The sequence below is a fragment of the Propithecus coquereli genome, unplaced genomic scaffold (assembly GCF_000956105.1).
Source record: "Propithecus coquereli isolate 6110/MARCELLA unplaced genomic scaffold, Pcoq_1.0 Scaffold126, whole genome shotgun sequence".
Lineage (NCBI taxonomy): Eukaryota > Metazoa > Chordata > Mammalia > Primates > Indriidae > Propithecus > Propithecus coquereli.
The window spans coordinates 49,528-70,582 of NW_012136747.1; the positions used below are offsets into that span (position 1 = coordinate 49,528).

The 21,055-nt window shown below is 57.1% G+C and overlaps 2 protein-coding genes across 4 annotated transcripts in view; one reads left to right on the forward strand and one right to left on the reverse strand.

The window, feature by feature from the left end:
* LOC105805144 (EF-hand calcium-binding domain-containing protein 6-like) overlaps positions 1–6,398 on the forward strand; it is a 26,512-nt gene extending 20,114 nt beyond the window's left edge. The window contains exons 5-7 of the mRNA XM_012637963.1: positions 879–1,063; positions 4,400–4,549; positions 6,276–6,398. Of these exons, the coding sequence (XP_012493417.1) occupies positions 879–1,063; positions 4,400–4,549; positions 6,276–6,398 (458 nt within the window). The remainder of the gene's footprint in view (positions 1–878; positions 1,064–4,399; positions 4,550–6,275) is intronic.
* A 3,761-nt stretch (positions 6,399–10,159) lies between these two features.
* MPPED1 (metallophosphoesterase domain containing 1) overlaps positions 10,160–21,055 on the reverse strand; it is a 78,538-nt gene continuing 67,642 nt past the window's right edge. For all 3 annotated transcript variants that reach the window (XM_012638011.1, XM_012638013.1, XM_012638012.1), the window contains 3 exons: positions 16,426–16,541; positions 13,621–13,734; positions 10,160–10,701 (listed from right to left, as the gene is read on the reverse strand). In XM_012638011.1, coding sequence (XP_012493465.1) covers positions 10,583–10,701; positions 13,621–13,734; positions 16,426–16,541 — 349 coding nt within the window. In that variant the 3' untranslated portion in view covers positions 10,160–10,582. The remainder of the gene's footprint in view (positions 10,702–13,620; positions 13,735–16,425; positions 16,542–21,055) is intronic.

Here is a 21,055-nt window from a genome sequence, read left to right on the forward strand (position 1 = left end):
AACATGGTATTCCACTCTTTGACACTTTGTTCTTTCATGATGACAACTCAAAGTCTCAGTTTAATAAACTTAAACAAAAATCTCATCCTACATAAGTCTCTTTCAAGTATTAGTTGTCACTCGAAAAGAGGCATTGTCTTTATAACTAGCAAGAGAATTCAGCACGAGTACTAGTGCAAAGCACAGGGCAGGTGTTGGTATTTTGGTGTTAAGATGTGCCAGCCTCATGGCAGCTGGGAAGATACCCCACCGTGGCGTCCTCGGAACCCTAGTAACCCTAGTCAGAAAGCGAGGCTCGAACCCCGAGACTGCACGGCGGCTATCTCTTAAGGGTGGTCCGTGTATCCAGAATGTATATCGATATATTTTAGATGGTCGTCATTGGAGTGAAAACTCAAAACATATAAATTTGCATAGCTAAACAGACTCTCAAGGGCATATATCTGCAGCCCAGTTAAAAAATACATGGTGTAGGCCAAGTCTGAACTGCCCCCAGCCCAGCCCCGCCAGGCCCACGCCCGGCTGGTGGACCCTTCCCCTGCTGCCGTGTGCCCCTGCCCTGCCCCCAAGTCCTCACCTCCCCCTCTGCAGTCGTTGCTCCCACAGTCTGTGTCCGTTCGCTGTGACCACAGTTCTGGTGACCACACAAACCCAGGAGGGTGTGGGCAGTAGGACTCGGGTCCCCCTCCCTGCTGCCCTTAATTTGTCGTGTATGTCTGTTTCCATACACGTCCACCCGCCAACTGTGAATTCTGTGAAACAAGGACCACGCCAGAGCCTAAAGCAGAGGAGGAGCCTCAGGAAGTGTTCAATGAATGAATGGATGAATGGATGAATGGATGAATTGCCACCAACTGAACTGCCATTTTTGTCCGTAGCTCTCGTGGAGAAATTCAACCTGGACATAAGCAAAGAGGAGCGTCAGCAGCTCCTTATAAAGTACGACTTGAAGAACAAGGGGAAATTTGCCTACTGTGACTTCATTCAGAGCTGCGTCCTCCTGTTAAAAGCAAAGGAAACCTCACTGCTGCAGAGGATGAAAATCCAGAACGCACACAAAATGGTACGCGGGCGTCCCGGGAGCGAGGGGGCGAGGCTCGAGGGGCTCGCAAAGGTGCTGACTCGGGGCTCAGAGACGCCAGAGCCCAGCCCAGCTCTGCCGCCAGCCAGGACTCGTCTGTCCGATGTCCCCACAGACCCTACTCAGACGTTCCCTATACACATCTGATACTTGTCGAGCAAGGCTTTGTCGCCCCACCTCCATCATGTAGAGGCCTGGACAGTGCCAGGCAGTTGTCAGGTCAGCTTGAGGTAACCAGGGGCTGTCATGTCCCAAAGCCAGCACCTGTGGGTCGGGGGCTCACACCTGGGAGGCAGGGGCTGTGAGTAGGGATAAGGCCGCCACCAGGCTTTTGGGGACATTGAAAACAGGTCAGAAATTTACTTTCTTGGAAGTAACTCAAAGATTTCCTTTCTCTCCTTGTGGAACCCTAGAAGGGTCTGGAGACCCCAGACAGAACCAGTAGCCTGGACCCTGGGTTCTCCAACTCATTCGGGTGGCAGACACCTGATTATCATGGCTCTTCCAGAGCGTCCCCATGACTAGCAGTCTAGCCCCTCGTCCACCCCCTGGGAGCAATGACCGGTCAGTTCCCTGAAAAGGCAGAGCAGGCGGGGCGGGTTGTAGCAAAGGCAGTGTCTGGGTTAAATGTGGACTCACGCGACGGCCACTGGAGACAGGCCAGACCCACTGCTGAGTGCGGGTGGCGGGCTAGAGTCTCCCGACATCTTTCTCGCGTAAACTACACTAGACATTGTAGATGCCTGGTCTACAATTTTCTTTTTCTGTTTCTTTGAAGAGGAATGAGAACCTGAAGACACTTAAATAGCAACTGGAGGGCACAATTCCTGCAGATTTTTACCTTTTATTTGTAATCATTTGCAATTTATAACTGAAACCCACAGCGAGTGCATCAGTGTTTTCACTGACTCACCTTGCTGCAGCCATTCTAAACACGAAGCCAAAGATGCTATTTTAATGTTCTGATTCCATCATCTGAGATATTCCAATTAAGTTATGTTGAATTAAAGAAGTACAACTGGCATTATCAATTTGGGGAACAAACACAGCAGAATCCAACCACCTTATGATTCAGCTGGAGGGACAAAAAGTGCAGGGCAGACCCCAGGCGGCACCCGCCCTGCCTCCTCCTGCCCCCGCCCTTCCCGCCTGGCAGCAGGCAAGTGGTGGAGGAAATGGAGAGAGAGTGGGTTGATCCAGCAACAGGTAAGCAGGGGCCACACAGAAAGTGTCTGCACCTCTAGATTTCCCATTCTGTGCACACTTAGGTACCATCTTAGTGTAGGTTCCAGTTTAGACAAGCAGCAGCTAGTATCAAAGGCTTAGGCCAAGTTTATGGAAAAAAAACAACTTAAAATTAAGACGTGTCTTCTGCTAGCTCAGTTCTTCTGAGATAGGCTGTCCTCGTTAGATCTTCATGGGGCCAGAACCACAGCTGGAGGAGCACGGAGACCACGTGGCCTGCAGGGCTCCTGCCTGCTCTGGCCTTGTCCCCCCCCCCACCCCGCCGCCTCTCTGGGCCTCAGTTTCCCCTTCCGTAAATGAGAGGAAGGTCTGCTGGGCTCCAAGGGCCTCTAAGGGTTGGCCGGTGGGCTTCTCCTATCACGAGCAGCAGTGCCCGCTTCCAGGCCCTCCCCAGTGCAGAGGCCGCGCCTGCTCGCAGACGCACCGTCCGGCCTCAGTGCGACTGCAGGGCTGGCCGTGGGCCGCCCGGGCATCAGACTGAGGTTATGTTTATGTGAAGTGAGAGGTGCTACAGGTCCTCTGTCCCCACCCCAGGTGCCACTCAGTGGTTCAGAATAGTTCATCCTGCCTTCCTCCTGGGATCCCCACACCAGACCGACAAGGATGGAGAGGCTGCCCAATTTCCCAGGAGAGAACAGGGCCCCTGCCATGGTCCTGGTCTCAGTTCTCGCCCCCTCCAGCAGCTGCCAAGGCCTCCCTGCACCTCATAACTGTGGCGCTCACGTCAAATGTCTCCTTGCAATTCTTTGCTGAAAGGGTGGTTTCATTTTCTACTTACTTGGGAGCTTTCTCTGTAACCTTCAGCAGCAGAAACACTTTCTTCGGGGAAGCCAGCGTGGGCACTGCCGTTGCCTGCAGCGCCGGGATGGCTGTCCCGCACTGTGTCGGGAACCGGGTGTGGGAGGGCCAGGGAGCCGGGCAGCCCTGTCCTGCGGGGCGTGGGTCAGCTGCTCGCAGACTGGCAGCTACCGAAGCTGGCGGCCACCTGGGGAGCTTCCGTCATAGGTGCTAAATGATGTCAAATTGAAAGCAGCTTAGCTCTCTGCTAATTTGTTTTATGTATCGCCGCCGTGTTAAAATTAAACTTTCCCCAAATGTGTTACACATTATTGCCTACAGTTCACCTCTGTGATACTCAGACGTGTTGGGGCGAAATCATGCTAAAAGATCTTGTTTTCAATCTATTAATAATAGCACCTAAATGAAATAATCACAGTTTAGTGTACTGTCTAATTACTAGATATAATTACAACCTTGTGATTTTTTTTTTTAACACTCTTCATTATAATAACCTACTAGAAGACCCAGACTGAAATGTCTTTTTTTCTTCAAACTATTTAGAAATTGGCTGAGTATCTGCCTGGCCTTCTCCTTGCATTCCCCGGGAGGTGGTGAGGCCTAAGGTGTGTTGGGGTCAGAGCGCAGATCACTTTACCTCGCTGTACCTGTCCCCAATCTGTGAGATGGGGTGGGAGACCTGCCCTCCTTCCACGTTGCAGGGGAGGGGAAGGGAGACATAAATGGGATGGCGACTTTAAGCAGCCTGCACGCAACGATCAGAGGGACAGAGATGGCATCGTTGTTAAGGGTTCTAGGCCGGGTTTGGTGGCTCACACCTGTAATCCTAGCACTCTGGGAGGCTGAGACGGGAGGATCACTTGGGTCAGGAGTTCAAGACCAGCCTGAACAAGAGCAAGACCACATCTCTACAAAAAAATAGAAAATTAGCCAGATGTGGTAGCGCACACCTGTAGTCCCAGCTACCCAGGAGGCTGAGGCAGGAGGACCACTTGAGCCCAGGAGTTGGAGGGTGCAGCGAGCGACGATGATGCCACTGCATTCTACCTGGGGCAACAGAGCAAGACCCTGTCTCAAAAAAAAGAAAGAGTTCCGCTCGCAGGCTCCAGGCTGGGCAGAGAGCCAGTGGAGGGCGGGCTGTGGGTGGATGGGCCTGGAGGATGCCTGGCCGCAGCCCCACAGCTGCCTCTCCGCCCCCTAGGGCCTGCCCCCATCGGCCCATCCACAGTGCTTCTCTCTCACCCCTTCTTGGTTTTCGTTTTTTCCTTTTTTTAGAAAGAAGTTGGTGCCGAGACTTCGTCCTTTTACTCTGCTTTGCTGCGCATTCAGCCCAAAATCGTGCACTGCTGGCGGCCGATGCGGCGCACGTTCAAAAGCTACGATGAGGCTGGAACGGGGCTTTTAAGCGTGGCCGATTTCAGGAAGGTGAGCACAGCTCTGTGTATCTGGCGCCTCTGAGCAGGGAGCAGTTGCCAAATGCCAGTGGCCAGAAAAGCTCAAAAGGGGACCTGTCCAGTCCCCTGCCGAAGGCCTGGGTGTGCGCCGACTGTCCCAGACCTCACTTACCCCGGACCCCCACGTTGTCAAGGCCTGAGCCACTTGCCCCTCACATGCAGACCCCAGCTTCTCCTCCCTGGAGGTCTCCAGAGCTCGGTGGGGACGCTCCATACCTCCACGGCCAGCTCCCCGGCCAGTGCCTGAGCCCAGCTTCCCTCAAGGCACCGCTGCCGCTGCTGCCGCTCAGAGCCCTGGCTGGCCTGGGCCTTCCCCCCGCGGGCCTCATCGCAGACTCACAGGGGCGTCTCTGGCCCACGACACCTCCCAGTGTGCCCCAGCCCCTGCTGCGCACACTGGGGCTCACCTTTGGGCATCCGTCCCAGTGTCCCTGGGTGGTAAATACACAAGTCTCAGCCCCTCAGTGCCCCACCCCCCACAGCCTAGCAAACACCCTGCACCGGTTCTCCGGCCCACGTGCGCACTGTCTGTCTTTACTTCGGGGGCAAGTATAAATCTCAGCCAGGGATTCTCCGTGCGAAAACGGGAAGGAAGTGGGGCGAGATTCTGTTACTCTCCTCTTCTGTCAACTTGGTGGGAAGGGGACACTAGAATGGAGACGTCCTGTTGGAAGGAGTAACTGGGCCCCTCCCGGACAGCCCTGCTCCAGGTCCTGCTTTCCTGCTTTCATCCCACAGAGCCCGGGAGTCCCCAGCCTTCTAGCCCCACTTCCTAGTCTCCTCTTAGAAACTTATCGCAACACAAAACATAGATAGGAAATTTATGACTTAATATTTATTTATTACTAGGGCCTATCTATTAGAATTTGTTTCAGCTGCATACAACAGGGGGCAATAACAGCAGCGTAAGCAAGGGGGGAGGTTATTTCTCCCCAAGTGAAAGAAGTCCAGAGGTGGGTGGTCTGGAGCTGGTGTGGTGGCTGGACGATGATCACAGGGACCATATTTTTGCTCTACTCCCCTCACCTCTGTCTTCCTTCCTCAGAGTCACCTCGTGGTCCAAGGTGGCTGCTGGAGCCCCAGCATTGTATCCGTATTCCAGGCAGGGAGAGAAAAAGGCCATGCCTTCAAAGGAGGCTTCCCCGAAGTTCCACATAACATTCTCACTTAGGTTCCACTGGCCAGAACATACCTAGCATTGAGAGAGGCTGAGAAATGTTTTGTTAGCTGGACAGAGCAGCCTGTGGGAAAACTGGGGCTCTGGAAGTGAAGAGGAAGGAGCAGTCAATACTGGGTGGGCTGCTAGCAGCTCTGCCACTCCAGGCACCTGCACCTGCTGACCCTGCCCTCCTTGGCCCCACCCAGGTTAAGCCTGCGGCCAGGTCTGCCCTCCGACCCCTCCTCTCTGTCCGTCCTTGTCTGAATGTGTTGACCAGCCTTCCGCCACCCTTCTGCCTCTTCCTGCGTCACACCCGGATGCGCGGGGAGGTTGCCCTCGGCGGCTGCTTCCTGTGCAGGCAGAGGAGAGAGAGCCAGAGACAGATGAAGTGAGAACACTACTAGGAGGGGACACTGGAGGTGGGACGTACAGGCTTAGGGACAGGTGGCCGTGCCCCAGACCCCTCCTGGCAGCCTGCCTCCTTAAACCCTTAAACCCGGGCCAAGACAAGCCCAGTGGCCCTTGTCTCTGCCTCCAGGTCCTGAGACAGTACAGCATCAACCTGTCGGAGGAGGAGTTCTTCCATATTCTGGAGTATTACGACAAGACGCTGTCCTCGAAAGTCTCCTACAACGACTTCCTCCGGGCGTTCCTGCAGTAGGCACCCCGCGGGGCACCCCCCACAGACAGGGCCACGGGGCTTGTTTCAAGACTAATCAAATCAAATAATTGGGGAGTTTAAGGAAAATATTCCAAAGTGTCTCCAGGAACAAAACCCAAAGCCGAGCCTGGCCTGTGTCTGTCCTGGCGGGGCACAGGCTCGGCTACCCCAGGCCTCGGGCGCCCTCGCCCGTTAGTTTGCGCAAATAAAATAGTCTTTGCAAGAATGACTCTTGAAACTGTAAACGAACTACTAGTGGTAAAACGCTCTAAAACGTGGAACCTCTGGAGGTTGTGTGGGTGACTGCAGGCTGCGTCCCCGATGCAGGGCGCGGGCCCCACACACACGTCCTTCACCGCCCGCCTGCTGTGTCAGGGCCGGAGGACATCTGTACCACGCTGCGCTGCCCCTGGGCCGTGCGACCGGCCTTCCCGGTCCCTGCCGGGGGACAGACAGCCTCACCTCACCGCAGAGCAACTCACGCCAGGCCCAGCGGCGACACTGCAGGGCTCAGCCTTCCTGCGGCCTCCCGAGGTCCAGCCGAGCAGGCAGCACGGAGGCGCCAGTGACCGCTGCGACAGGAACTCCTCCTCGGAAATGACGGCGCGGCAAGCTCAGAGCAGCCTGGAAACTGCCGCTCTCCTTTCACCCGCTGTGACGCTGAGCGGGAGACACAGGCAGAGTTCGCCGCCTTCTGGGAGGGTCTCCAAGGACTAGGAGCTGCAGGCGGGGAGCCAGGGACCGTGCGGCCACGGGCTGTCAGGGAGGGGTGCGGCGGGAGCTGAGGCAGCCCCTCCACCCCCATCTGGGCCCTTCCCTGCCCCTGCACGGGCCGAACTAGGCCCCACCGGGCGTGAGCAGAGCTCTCCCTGTGCGCTGGGACTGCCCGCCTGGTGGGAGGAGCGGCCCCAGCCCATGTTCCACGCATGGTCCACAGACGGGACCCCCAAACTGCGGGGGGGCTCACGGGAGGCTGCGCTGTCAGCTCTGAGCAAAGGGGGGCCCCGCACAGGGGTGCTCGCCGCACGGGCCCTCCGCCTGGCCAGGGCCTGCCTCTGCTCAGCCCAGACGGCCTCCGCGCTGCCTGGCTCCGCTCCATCTCCCTGCGGGCGCCTCCTGATCCCCAAGTTCTGATTTGGTGGGCGCAGGCGGGGGGCCTTCTCTAGTTGTCTAATTTTTGCCTGTAATTGACCTAAATTAGGATGTCTGGATTCACTGCAGTTGTGGAAATTTGCCGTTAACCAAATTGTGTGAGACTGAGGACTTTGCCAACGGTGCTTAAACAGCCACACGTGTGGGCCGCGCACACCGGCCTCCTAGGGGAGGCCGACGAACCGGCACCCACAGCGGCCCAGCCACCAGGAGGGCAGGTCGGGGCCCTGGGCCACAGCCTGGGACTCTCCTCCCGTTCCTGTGGCCTCACTGCTGTGGCCATTCCTCTCACTGTCCCCACACCCTCCAGGACACAGCACGATCCTTCCACCGATCGAGGAAGGCGTAAATGTCCTCCCCGGAAACCACATGAGCTCTCACGAAGCCAGGGCCGGCTGTGCAGGCAGCGCACGTGGCCGGGGTGAGGAGGGGGCTCCCTGCTGCCTGCTTCTCAGCCCGGCAAGGCGGGCATCAGGGACGCGGCTGAGGGGCTCTGGCCAGGCCAGGGCTCGGGAGACCTCAAGATCCCAGAGATCCTGGGGCGGGGGAGGCCCAGGGCAGGACGGCCACTGCAGGACATGGGGTGCTCAGGCACCAGCCACAGGGGGTCCAGAGCTGGCCCTCTCACGCCACCCCGCTTGGAGATGCAGCAGTCAGGTGCGTGAACACAAGAGGGCCCAGAGCCGCCCGCGACACCACCTCCGAGATCCCCCGGCCCCAGGGAAGCGTCGCAGGCAGAGGGGGGCCGGCTGCCGCCTGTGCACAGCTTGGGCTTCCGCGCTCCGCCCTACCCCGCCCTTCCCACGTGCCCCCGCCCCAGACACGCAAGGAAGAGGCCCCCGTGGACTTCTCTTTCTTTTTACAAAGACTTTATTGTCTGACATGCTTGACAAAAAAAATTACAGCCACGATCAAGTTATGCCAAAATGATTGAGGAGCACGCCGTCAACTTTCATACCTCACGACTTTTAATGGATTTGCTCTTAAAGTAACAGCTGCCTTCATAACTTCTCTTTCCCACATAAAAATACACCATATTCTGAAGATACCTTAGGAAAAAAGATTTGTTTATAGTTCTTGGTCCACATAGAAACTGAGTAGAGGTGGCACAGAAAGGGCCTTGTGTTCTCTCTGCCCCAAGAGGCTCCCAAACGTCCCTGCTACCAGGAGCCACTTTGGCCTCTGCACCCCGGGAAGCCCAGCCCCTGCCAACCCGACACGGTGCCACTGCCAGCTCCCTGGGACGGCAGCCTCACCCGACGCTGAGCCCAGCTCGCCCACGAGCCTGGGAGGAACCACAGCCTCCCCGGGTGCTGGGACACTGCGCACAGACTCAGGAGTCCTCAGAGTTCAGACCGGTTTGAACAGGACCCTTAAAAAAAAAAGAGGCTTGGACCATGAATTGCTTTCTGGGGACGTAGCTTCGGGTCATGGCAAAGTGAGGGCTGTGAAGCCAGGGACCGAGGTTCAAATCCCACCTCTGCCCCTTGTGTGCTATACGCCCCCAGGCAAGCTACCTCACCTCATCTCTAAAATGGGGACAGCAGTACCTACCTTGAAGGACCATCTGAGGATGAAACGAGATGAAATCTGCAAAAGACTCATCAAATGCTGGTTCCCAGGCTGGGACCAGAGGGAAGCATGAGGCCCCGCTCTCAGGTGCACAATTTAAAGGGGGTGCAAAAATTCAGGAATCAGGACAAATACTATTTTAATGTAATGGTGTTAAAAATCAAAATGTTTCCACAGACCCACTCAATTTTTTAAAAAATCAAAATTAATGCCAAAAAATGCATGACGAACAACCTATCAAAATTTTAAATAAAGACGGAATGCGACCCTGCACTTGCCCGACGCTGCCTCGCGGCCTGCCCAGTCCCGCCCTGCCGGCTCCTCCCCCACCCCCACCCCCAGTCCTAATCCACAGAAGAAAGAGCAGCTGTCCAAGGTGGAGCCGCCAGCACCCACGGCCCGCTCTGTCGCGGTGCCACCCTCTCCCGTTGACGGGCTGGCAGGAACCAGGGCAGAGAGGATTTTGAGCCCTTCGGGGTCCCCCACCGCGGGCACACAAACGGAATCCTGGTGGCGCAAGGAAACCGCACCAAGGAACACAACCCCACTGCAGGGCAGTGACAAGAAACACGGGACCCACTTGGGTAAGTTAAGAGGAGAGTGCATGCACGCACGTGTGCAGGCACGTGTGACAGGGTGGCCGCGGCCTCAGCCTGCAGACCCTCCAGGCTGCTGAGTTCTGCAGAACAGCACAGTCCCCAGGGACCCAGGGTGGTCCCACCGTGACTGGGAGCCTCTCGCTGGCCCTGGGCCCTCAGAGGGCTCATTCTGTAGATACAATCCCCCAAATCCAGGCTGCCAGCAAGTGCCCAGAATGCTCAGGCCATTGTCCAAGTCAGCACAAACGCCCACTGGAACAAACGGGGGACAACGCCAGGCAAACTGCTTGTGGGCCCGGCCAGGGACAGTCTGAATTCCTGAGATGTCCCCAAACACCCCCTTGGAGGGCTCCACCTCCAGCAGGCCTGTCTCCTCTCCGGCCTGGGAGGACAGGGAGGGCTGTCTGCACCCAGGCTGTAAAACCTCCCACCACCCCCAACCCTGGGGTGTGCAGCCACACCGACCCTTGGGCAGAGGGACATTTTGTGCGAGAACTTCCGAAACCCATTCAAGAGCAGCAGCTTCCCAGACCAGGAGGGTGTCCAGCTGAGAAGGATGAAGATTCAGTCACTTCCAAAGCAAGACAGGGCCATGAGATCATCAGGTCCTTTAACGAGGTACACATGGGATGTACACGCAGAAAAAGTAATAAGCACAGAACCCCTGATAGGGACACGCAGGGTCCCGATTCCAGGTGACAGAAGGCTGAAGGGTCATTCCAAGGCCTCAACGAGTCTGCTGGGCTAGTCCCTGCAGCCAGACGGATTGTCTGGGTCATTCGGCATGGAAGGAAGGGTGGTGGGGGGGTCCGTGCTCTCGGCCAGGCATGTGGCGGGCAGGGCTGCAGCAGCGGGGAGCAGTCAGGAGTTCCGGGGTGTGGGAAGGTCGATGACTATGGGCGGATTCACAGGCTGGTAGTTCACAGTGCACACGGACGCGTTCACGTAGGTGGTGGTCCCATCTGCCATGACACCGTACCCTGGAACGGAAGCACACGCCTTCAGGCCAGGACCCAGAGCAGCGAGGGTCTGGTGGGCGTCGTGGGCAGAAGGCGCTCAGCCACATGGGCTGGGTGTGTCTGGGGCAAGCTACTAAAAACCCTCAAGGTCCATCTCTTTGTCTGTAAAATGGAGATGATAATGATAGATGCTGCTTCCAAGCTGACGTGCAGGTTAAATGAAAAAATCATCCATGTACAGTGCTCAGCCCAGTGCCTGGCACACGAGCAGCACACAGTGAGTCCCACCATCATCACCATCATCTTCACCATCACCCTTAACGCCATCACCACCATCACCACCACCGTCACCACCACCATCACCACTGCCATCATCACTGCTATCATCACCACCGTCACCACCATCATCATCACCACCACCGTCACCACCACTATCACCACTATCATCACCATCGTTATTACCATCACCACCTTCACCATCATTGCCATCACCATCACCATCATCACCACCACCATCATCACCACCATCACCACCACCATCATCACCACCATCACCACCACCATCACCATTATCATCATTATCATCATTGTTGGGGCTCAGAAAACAGTAACCCAAAGCGAAGACCTCAGAAGCCTCAGGAGCAAAAGTTTTTCTCTGACCTTCTCCTGTCCTCCTGTTTCTCAGTCCCATTTTGTTCCCTGAGACTAGTCATAGAAACTAGAATTCCTCTTCCTTAAGGCAGGTCATTGACATCAGAACGCTTTTTCCTGAAAGCCAGCCACAAAACCTAAAGTTATTCTATGTAAAAACTGGCCATAAAGAAATTATCTGACCTACGTGTTGGATTGCAGGCCATAAGACCCCCATTCCAGAGAGGGTCCTGCCCCACACCCAGAAGGAAGGATGCTGCACAGAGAAGAATCCAGACAGACAGGCCTTGCTGGGTTTCCTCACTCAGTCGATTAGCATCAGATCACACTTTTTTTCCACACATATTTCTATATGGCTGTCCATATTTCGTTGAGCCTAAGCATAAAAATGGACAGTTTCCCCTGTATCTTTGTGTTTTCAGTCTGAAGGCTCCGCTGTTACGCCTTTTCTCCTAATAATCAATCTTCCTCATGTCAGTGATTTTTCACAGAAACTTTGAGGCCAAGGGCCTTGGTGCCTACACCATCATCATCACCATCATCATCATCATCACCACCACCACCATCATCGTTGACATCACCACCATCGCCACCATCACCACCATCATCATCACCATCATCACTACTATCATCATCATCGTCATTGACATCATCACCATCACCATCATCATCGACATCATCACCATCACCATCATCATCATCATCACCACCACCACCATCATCGTTGACATCATCATCACTAACATCATCACTATCATCGACATCACCACCATCGCCACCATCACCACCATCATCATCACCATCATCACTACTATCATAATTATCATCATTGTCACCATCATCATCACCACCACCACCATCATCATCATCATTGACATCATTATGGTCATGATGACATCATCACTGACATCATCACCACCATCGTCACCACATCACTATCACTGTCATCACTACCATGACCGTCACCTTTGTCATCATCACCATCATCACCATCACCGTGATGTGTGTTCATCTCTGCCTCCCTCACACCCTCTTCCCGCCACCTCTGCTTGTCTGAATCCTCATCCTTCAGCCCAGATCACAACTGAGCTCAGGTATGATTTGGGTCACAGGCGCCTTGGCTCTGACGGAGCTGTGTGCCCACAGTGGGGCCACAGAAAATGACAGCCATCATCATCCCTGGCACACGAGCCATGCACCTCTCCCGTGGCCGCTGAGGCCCTGCCTGCGATGACTCATCTGCTGCCGGCGTCTGTGAGCTCCGTGGGGCCAGGTGAGGCCTGCTCACTCCTGCCCCTCCACAAGGAGCTGCAGAGGCCCTCAGGGAACTGTTTGGGGTTTGTTTGCTTCTGAGCTGCAAAATGACACAACGTGGACCGGGAACAGGTGGAGGACCAGGAGCCCTGGTCCAACCACAGACAGGTTCAGGGGGCCAGGCGAGGCTCGGGGGGAACCGCGCCGGTACACCCCACAGCAGGGATGTGACAGGGAGGCCTTGCGCAGGCGGGATAAATGTTTAAAAGGCGCTAAGAGAGGGGTGTGCGCCAAACTGGCAAAATCAGGCTCCAGTGAGGAGCCTGAGGTCTCCCAGGGAACGCCATGTGCAGCAACAGGCCGGGCTGTGGCCATGGGGGCGGCCAGAGCTGGAGCTGCCATCACCCCTCACCCACAGCCACCCTGCCACTGCCCACAGGGTGAAGTGGACATCCCCCCTCCAACGAGGTGGCTCCCGCCCCCAAGGCTGAAGCCAGAACACCAGGTCAGCACATGTGTGTGGGGGAGTGGATCATCCACTCCACTAGAGCCCTCGGGCGGGCAGCAATCGCTCCACATTTATTAAACACCTATTGTATGCAGGCCCTGGGGATGTAAGCCACAAGATAGGGCCATCAGCCCCGAGGAATTCGTAGTGTGCCTACCAAATACGATATAATGCATCCTCCAAACACGGTCCAAATGTCCCCTCCTCTGAAAAACCCCTGCCCATCTGGAAGACCTCCCAGACTAGAGGCTCAGCAGAACTGCAAGGCCCCAAGGAAGCAAAATGTACCCCGAAGTCTCGCAAGAGTTTGCATTTGTCTTCCTGTCACCCGGACATTTCAGCAATGGCTGACTGACAGCCAATGCGTGTACGTGGCATTTACAAGTGAACAGCATAACTGGGTAATCTCCCTTCTGGATAAGGAGATTAGGGAGGAGGTGACCAGGGCTGAAGGAGGGGATGTGGCCCTCTGAGGGGTCGGGCAGGAGCCCCCCGGTGTGAGGCCCGCTCCCCCACTCCCAGCTGACCTTCGTGGATGTGGCCGAAGACGTGCAGCCGCGGCTGGACGCGCCTCTGAACCGTGTTGAGCAGCTCCACGCAGCCCACCCGCTGCATCTTCTTGGGGACCCAGTCCAGGAAGCCTGTGCAGGGGGGACACCAGGGGGCCAATGACAGGGCCTGGGAGGCCCAGCCCCCAGCCCCGCACAGCCCAGGTGGCAGCATCTGCAGCCTCAGAGAGATCCACGGGGCTCTTGGCCTCAGGCCTGGGCACACCCCCCAGCAGGCTCTCCGAACCCTGCCCTGCCTCAGCCTCCAGGGATGGAAACTGCCGAGTCCCATCCGGGGCCTTCCGCCCACCCCCATTCCTCTGTAGGGTGACACTGAGAGCCTCCCTGCAGGAGCCGCTGGCGCCCCCAGACCATTCATGCTCGAGTGGCCTCGAGGGTGACGTCCACCCATTTCAGAGATAAGCGAATGGAGGCCTGAGAGGCACAGGTGAGGCCCCAGAGTACCCTGGTGGTTGGTGGCAGAGCAGGGCCTCCCACACCCAGCCCAGGAGTGAGATTTCCATGTTGGAAACTTTGTAAACAAACAACACAAAATCATGAGCATGAATTTCGTCCACGCAGCACAGCTCACGTGGCTGCTGTGTCCGCCCTGCACTGTCCCCCGCCCCTGCCTCCCGGAGCCACCCCGACGGCAGCGGCTTCGAATCCTCACGGGACCCCGCACACAAACAGTAGAACAGTAACTGATCACTCCAAGCGGACAATTCGTCCGTCTCGGCCCCTCTCTGGGGGGCGAAACAGGCTCCTGCAAATGCCGGGAAGGGACAGGGGCGCCAAGCAAGCTGCAGCACTGACTTAAAGATGAGAGACAGACAGACGGACAGGTGGGGGTCGGGGAAGCAGAGAAGAGGGGTGGGAATGGTGGGGCGCAGACTTGGCACAGAGCCCAGGTTTGAACCCCAGGCTTTGCTGCCTACTGGCTGTGTGACCTTGGACAAGTCACTGAACCTCTCAGTGCCTCAGGCGCATTCGACAGAGGTGCTGTGCTGGGCACGGGGACCCGCCATGCATGAGGCTGGCCCTTCTCAGTCCCCGCACGTGCTGGCCGGGAGGGGCCTCTAACTTGGGGCTTCCTGGCGTGTAGTCTGGTAGTCTGGACGGCGACACACGGGCAGCGCCAGCTGGAACTCCTGGCAGACAGGTGCCAGGACAGGAGCCCGGCTCTGGGTGACAAGTGGCTGGGGTCAGGCGTCCAGAGAGCAGGGAGCCAAAGACACTGTGTTTGCAGGGCAGGTGGAGGGAGGGAAGAGGAGAGGGAAGAGGGGAGGGAAAAGGGGAGGGAAGAGGGGAGGGGAGCAGGAAGTGGGGAGGGAGGGGAAAGGAAAAGAGAGGAAAAAAGGAAACCAGGAAGCAAGACTGAGGGGGGGAGGGGGAGGGGTTGGGGAGGGGGAGGGAAAGAAGGACACAAAAACACTCTGCTGCCCACGCTAAGTGACGACACCACGTGTTGAAAGGAACCTGTCGCAGGGGTCAGGAGGCTTTGGGGGGGCGACACTAACCTGGCCCCAGTCTCACTGTGCTGCCTGAAGCCGGGCAGAGCCCTGGGCCTTGGGCTCCCTCACAAGCGGGGCTAACAAACCTTCCTTTCTTGACCTTCGGGGTGTGGGGGGCGCCGAGGGCACCGGCTGGGCGGGTGGCGCAGGGTGTCAGAGCTTCGTCCTGGCAGGTGTGTGAGCCCATGACCCTCCAGCTGGGCCGCGCCCTACCGCCGTCTCTCCCACGGCGTCCCCAGACCCCGCGCTGGTGCACCCCTTCTGCAGGGCTCCCGGCCCCTCTGCCAGCAGTCCCCTCTCCCTCCACCCTGCAGCCTGCAAGCCCCTCCCTCTAGGATAGCGCGGCATGGGGTTAACTCCCGGTCCAGCGTCACCCACAGAGGGGCCGGCCCCAAGCACAGAGGGAGCGATGGTGGGTACGTGGAGGCGGCGGGGGGAGCAAGAGGCTGGGCTGAGCCACGGTGCCGCGAGTTTAAACTTCATTCTAAGGACCGAGGGAGCCATCAAGGGTCACAGAGGGATGGCATGGCATACGCGAGGATCAGAGAACCCCATTCTACAGACTGGAAGGGGCAAGACTCAGGGCTGAGGGGCCAGTGAGGAGGCCACGGTGGCCGTCGGGGGAGAGGACACGGGCCGGGACCGAGGCAGGGCTAGCAGGGGTGGAGACAGGGAAGGAGCTGGGAGCGTTTGGAGGCAGAACAGAACCGTCCACATGGAGAGGCTGTGAGGCGTGGGGAAAGGGGGAGGGGAGAGTTGAGAGAGCCCCCCGTGCGACAGCGGCGGGGGCAGGAAGTGGTCTGCAGCGAGTGAGACCCCGGTGGGACCGGGGGCGGGTGAGGGTGAGAGGAGTGATGCTGGGAGGAGGATCCACCTCCCTGGGGACGCTGGGACGCGGGTGAGGGGCTGGTCCCAGGGTTCTGGCGGGGGAGGGCTGCTCGGATGAAGGCCGGTGCCGGGTCCTGGTGGGGTCCCTCACCCAGGACTCGGGTCTGCAGAGTCAAGGGTCTGGGCCGGTGCGCCACTTGTGGAACAGCCAGTGCTCCTGAGCCCCCTGCTGCTGCGAGGAGCCCGGCGGGGAACAAGTCAGGCCCCAGCACACAGTAGGCGCTCAGCATATGGGGGGGACAACAGGGAGACGTGTCCCCAGCACCCCAGCAAGCTGGACTCAGAGCAGAGCCCGTCCAGGGCTCCTCTGGACAGGCCGGGTTGACAGCCCAAGGCCCTGCCAGCCCCACCCCAGCGCCCCCGGGCAGGGCGCGGTTCTTACCCAGGGGTGGCCCGTGGGTTATCAGGATGTCTACGCCTTCAGGGATGAGGCTCCACTTCTCCAGCAGGGCTTGGCCTCTCGGGAGGTTAAACCCCCAGCCGTAAAACCAGGGCTGCCTGCGGGAGAAGAGCAGGTGGTGAGGGGGCCTGGCCAGACTCCGGGGCGTCCACAGGGCAGGGGCGCTCCACGGGGCCAGGCCGCGGGACCAGCTCGCTGCCGGAGACCCACAGCCCAGAGCTGGCACCCGCCAGGCCCGCTGGCGGGCCACGGGGTCACCGCAATTCTCTTTCCTGTTTCCTCTTGCTAACCTCTAGTTTCCATTTTCTACGATGAGTAAGTATTATTTACATAACGAAAATGCTAAAAATATATATATCATATATTAATATATTTCATATATCAGCATTATATATTAATTAAATATATATCTCTGCTTCTTCCAAAGACCTTCCTTGCTCCAAGCCCCTCTAAGGAAATCCACAGAGAACATTCTCCACCCTCCACCCCCAGGAACCTGCCCCTCCCCCCTCCCCCAGGTGTGACTCATGGAGCCACAACCAAGACAGGAGTGTCCAGGTGGCTTCCCCTGAAGTGCCCAGCAGGGAGCTCGGGTAGGGCTGGGCCTGCGCCAGCGGGAGGGGGGCCTGGTGGCCCTGGCCCGTAATGTAGTCCCAGCCCAGACCTGGACCCACAGCTGCGAGTCGTCCCCCCAACTGGTTCCATGATGAATGTGTGACTAGATTCTCCCAACGGGAGGGAAACTCGGACTCTTGCTTTTTCTTTTTCATCCTCCTTCTTAATTGAGGAAATCAGACTCTTTCAGTGATGAGAAAAGAGAACACTGTCACCTCTGTGTATAAACCAGTGAGCTTCCAGCCTTGGGAGCTGTCAATAGCTGTGACACTGTCCCAAGGGCAGACAGCTGGAGCACACTGAACCAGTCGTCCACCATGCCTGGCACTTCCCTGCCATAGAGGCCAATATTAAGCCATCTGAACTGGGTTTTTCAGCCATTTGCAACCAGAGCATCCAGACCAAGGCGTGAGAATCGTCCCTTAGGTTTAAGTCATCGGATGACCCCACATGACTTTAGTGTTCAAAGGTCACCACCTCTGCCACCACTGCTGTGGTCTGAACGTATGTGTCCCCACAAAATGCATCGTTTGAAAACTAATCCCCAAGGTAACGGTATTAGGAGGTGGGGCCCTCAGGGGGTGACTAGGTCTGAGGGTGGCGCCCTGGTGACGGGGACCAGTGAGAGAGAGAGAGACCCCAGCTTCCGCCGTAAGAAGCTGTCATCTATGGACAGGGAAGAGGGTCCTCACCAGACACCGAATCTGCCACTGCCTTGATCGTGGACTTCCCAGCCTCCAGACCGTGAGAAACAAATTTCTGTCATTAATAAGCCACACAGTGTGTGGTGTTTTGTCATAGCAGCCCAACAGACTAGGACAGCCACCATCACCATCATCGCTGCCACCACGGTTGTGGGTCAGACTGTCCCGCACGCAGATGTGTTGCTGCCCCCGGTACCTGTGAACACGACCTTATTTAGAAAGAAGCTCTTTGCAGATGAAATTAGTTAAGGTCATGCTGGATTGGTGGGGGCCCTACAGCCCAGGACTGGTGTCCTTGTAAGAGGCCATGTGAAAACAGACACAGGCAGAGGGGAGAACACCAGGTGGCCACGGAGGCAGAGTCGAAGTGACGTCTCCACGCCAAGAAACGACGAGGATGCCAGCGCCACCAGAAGCTGGAAGAGAGGAGCAGGCAGATCGTCCCTCAGAGCCTCCGAACAGGAACAAACCTTGGCGAGACCGCTGCAGACTTCCAGCCTCCGGGACTGTGAGCGAACGACTGCTGTTGTTTTAGCCCCCAGTTCGTGACAGTTACACAGCCCTGCACAGATACAGTCACCCTCACAGCATCGCCTCCCCACCTGCCGCCCCAGGGACCTTCGCCCTGCGGCAAGGTCGGCCAGACACGTCTGCTTCTCTCTGTCTCATGGAGGAGGGGACCGAGGACCAGGGATTAGGAGACAGTCACCAGCATTCGCTGCACACCTACTCTTGCCAGGCCCCAGGTAAGTCCATGACACAGACAGGCTGAGCTGCCGCAAGAACGCTGTGAATTCAGGACGGGATGACTCCCATTTCACAGATGAGGAGCCTGGGGCTCAGAGAGGCGAGATGGTGCAGGATTTGGGCCCCCGTGTGCTGGCTGTCATGCGCCCAAAGCTGCCACGCGAATCCCTCCCCTGGCACATGCACCGTTCGGGGAGCGGCTAGCACCCCTGGCTGTCAACCCAGTGGCTCCACCCTGGCGGCAGCCACCAGCGCGCCAGGGAACACCATTGGAAAACCCGGACTTGGTCCCACGCTGACCGGTTCCGGACTAGAAGACTGGGGTTTGGTGAGGGCAAGGGCGGTCCCCAGGCTCACGCAGGGACTCGGTGGAGAAGCCATTTCCAAATCCAGGTCTGGTGCTCTCTCCGCCACCCTGTGAGCCTGCAGTGCTGTCTCCTGGACACTCCTGTGACGGAGGAGGATGGGTGACCACACTGGTCACTTGGGGGTCAAAGGTCCTTTCATTGTTTCGGACACCAGCCCAGGAGAGGAGAAATTAATGTTTAACGAGTGGTGGTCAGTGAGAGAGGATCGGACTAACGAAAAAATTGTTTCTTTTTTTTTTTCCTTCCTAAGATCATGGAGAAATAATGAATAACTTGTTAACAAGATGTTGAGCAGGACTTTACCTGTTGCCTTGGGATTGCAACCAAACCTTCCAAGCTGAAACCAACGCCCTCATTCAAAAGACAGCTCCCAGTAAGGCCGGGAGAACTCGCTTTTAATGAAAGCAGCAGAACGCACCGGGCCACCATCTCCCCAAGCCCCTACCAGCCTGAGCTCTTGGCCTCGAGGAAGAGGCTGTGGCTCCCTGTGATTCTTGGCAGGGGCGGGGGAAGGCAAGGGGGCTCCCACAGCCAGCCATGAGCAGGCTCCGTGAGAACGGAGAGACCTGGCGCTCAGGGCCTGTGAGAGCAGAAACAGAGGGAGGGGCCGGCACTGAGGGGCTGCCTGCTCCCCAGGCTTGAGTTCTCCCCAGGGATCCCCACGACAGCAAGTGCCCGCCAAGGAGACCAGGTGGCCAGGGCTGCAGAATGACGGGAGTGGCATGGAGGCGGGGCATCCACACAGGCCTGCCCTGTGCGTCTGCAGAAAGCTAAGGGTTCTCTCCGCAGAAAAATGGCCACACACAGGATCTTACACCCAACTTCAGGGGAATCTTGGGGTCAGATCTAAGTTAGAATTGTCCACCTCTTATCACCTGCGTGCCCTTGAGCAAAGAAATGGACTTCTCTCTATGCCTCAATTTGGCCATCTGTTAGTGGGGATAATAATACCATCTGCCACGGTGTGGCTACTGGAAACATTAAATCAGCTAATGCATGTGAAGTGCTAAAAATAATGCCTGGTTCACAGTAAGTATTCCAGGTATTACAGCTGCCATCACCATCCCCACCACCTCCACCATCCCTACCATCGACACCTCCATCACCAGCATCACCACCATCACCACCGCCACCACCACTGTCACCACCATCACCACCACCTCCACCATCCCTACCATCGACACCTCCATCACCAGCATCACCACCATCACCACCGCCACCACCACTGTCACCACCATCACCACCACCATCACCACCATCACCACCACCACCGTCAGCACCAGCGTCACCACCATCATCACCATTATCATCACCACCACCACCAGCATCACCACCATCACCATCACCACCACCGTCACCATCACCACCGTCACCACCATCACCACCACCGTCACCATCATCACCATCACCACCACCATCACCACCACCGTCACCACCATCACCACCGTCACCATCATCACCACCGTCACCACCATCACCACTGTCACCACCACCACCATCACCATTATCATCACCATCGCCATCACCACCACCATCACCATCATCACCACCACCATCACCATCATCACCACCACCATCACCATCACCACCACCATCACCACCACCACCGTCACCATCATCACCACCGTCACCACCACCACCACCACCGTCACCATCACCATCGTCACCACCACCACCACCACTGTCACCACCACCACCATCATCACCACCACCATCACCATCACCATCACCATCACCACCATCACCATCACCATCATCACCATCACCACCACCGTCACCATCACCACCACCACCAGTGTCACCACCATCATCATCACCACCATCACCACCACCACCGTGAGCACCAGCGTCACCACCGTCACCACCATCATCACCATTATCATCACCACCATCACCAGCATCACCACCATCACCATCACCACCACCGTCACCATCACCATCGTCACCACCATCACCACCACCATCACCACCATCACCACCACCACCACCATCACCACCACCACCAGCATCACCACCATCACCATCACCACCACCGTCACCATCACCATCACCACCACCATCACCACCGTCACCACCACCACCATCATCACCATCACCATCATCACCGTCATCATCACCACCACCGTTATTATCATGGACCCTCCTGAGACCCACCCATAGAGTCTGGATGAAAAACCT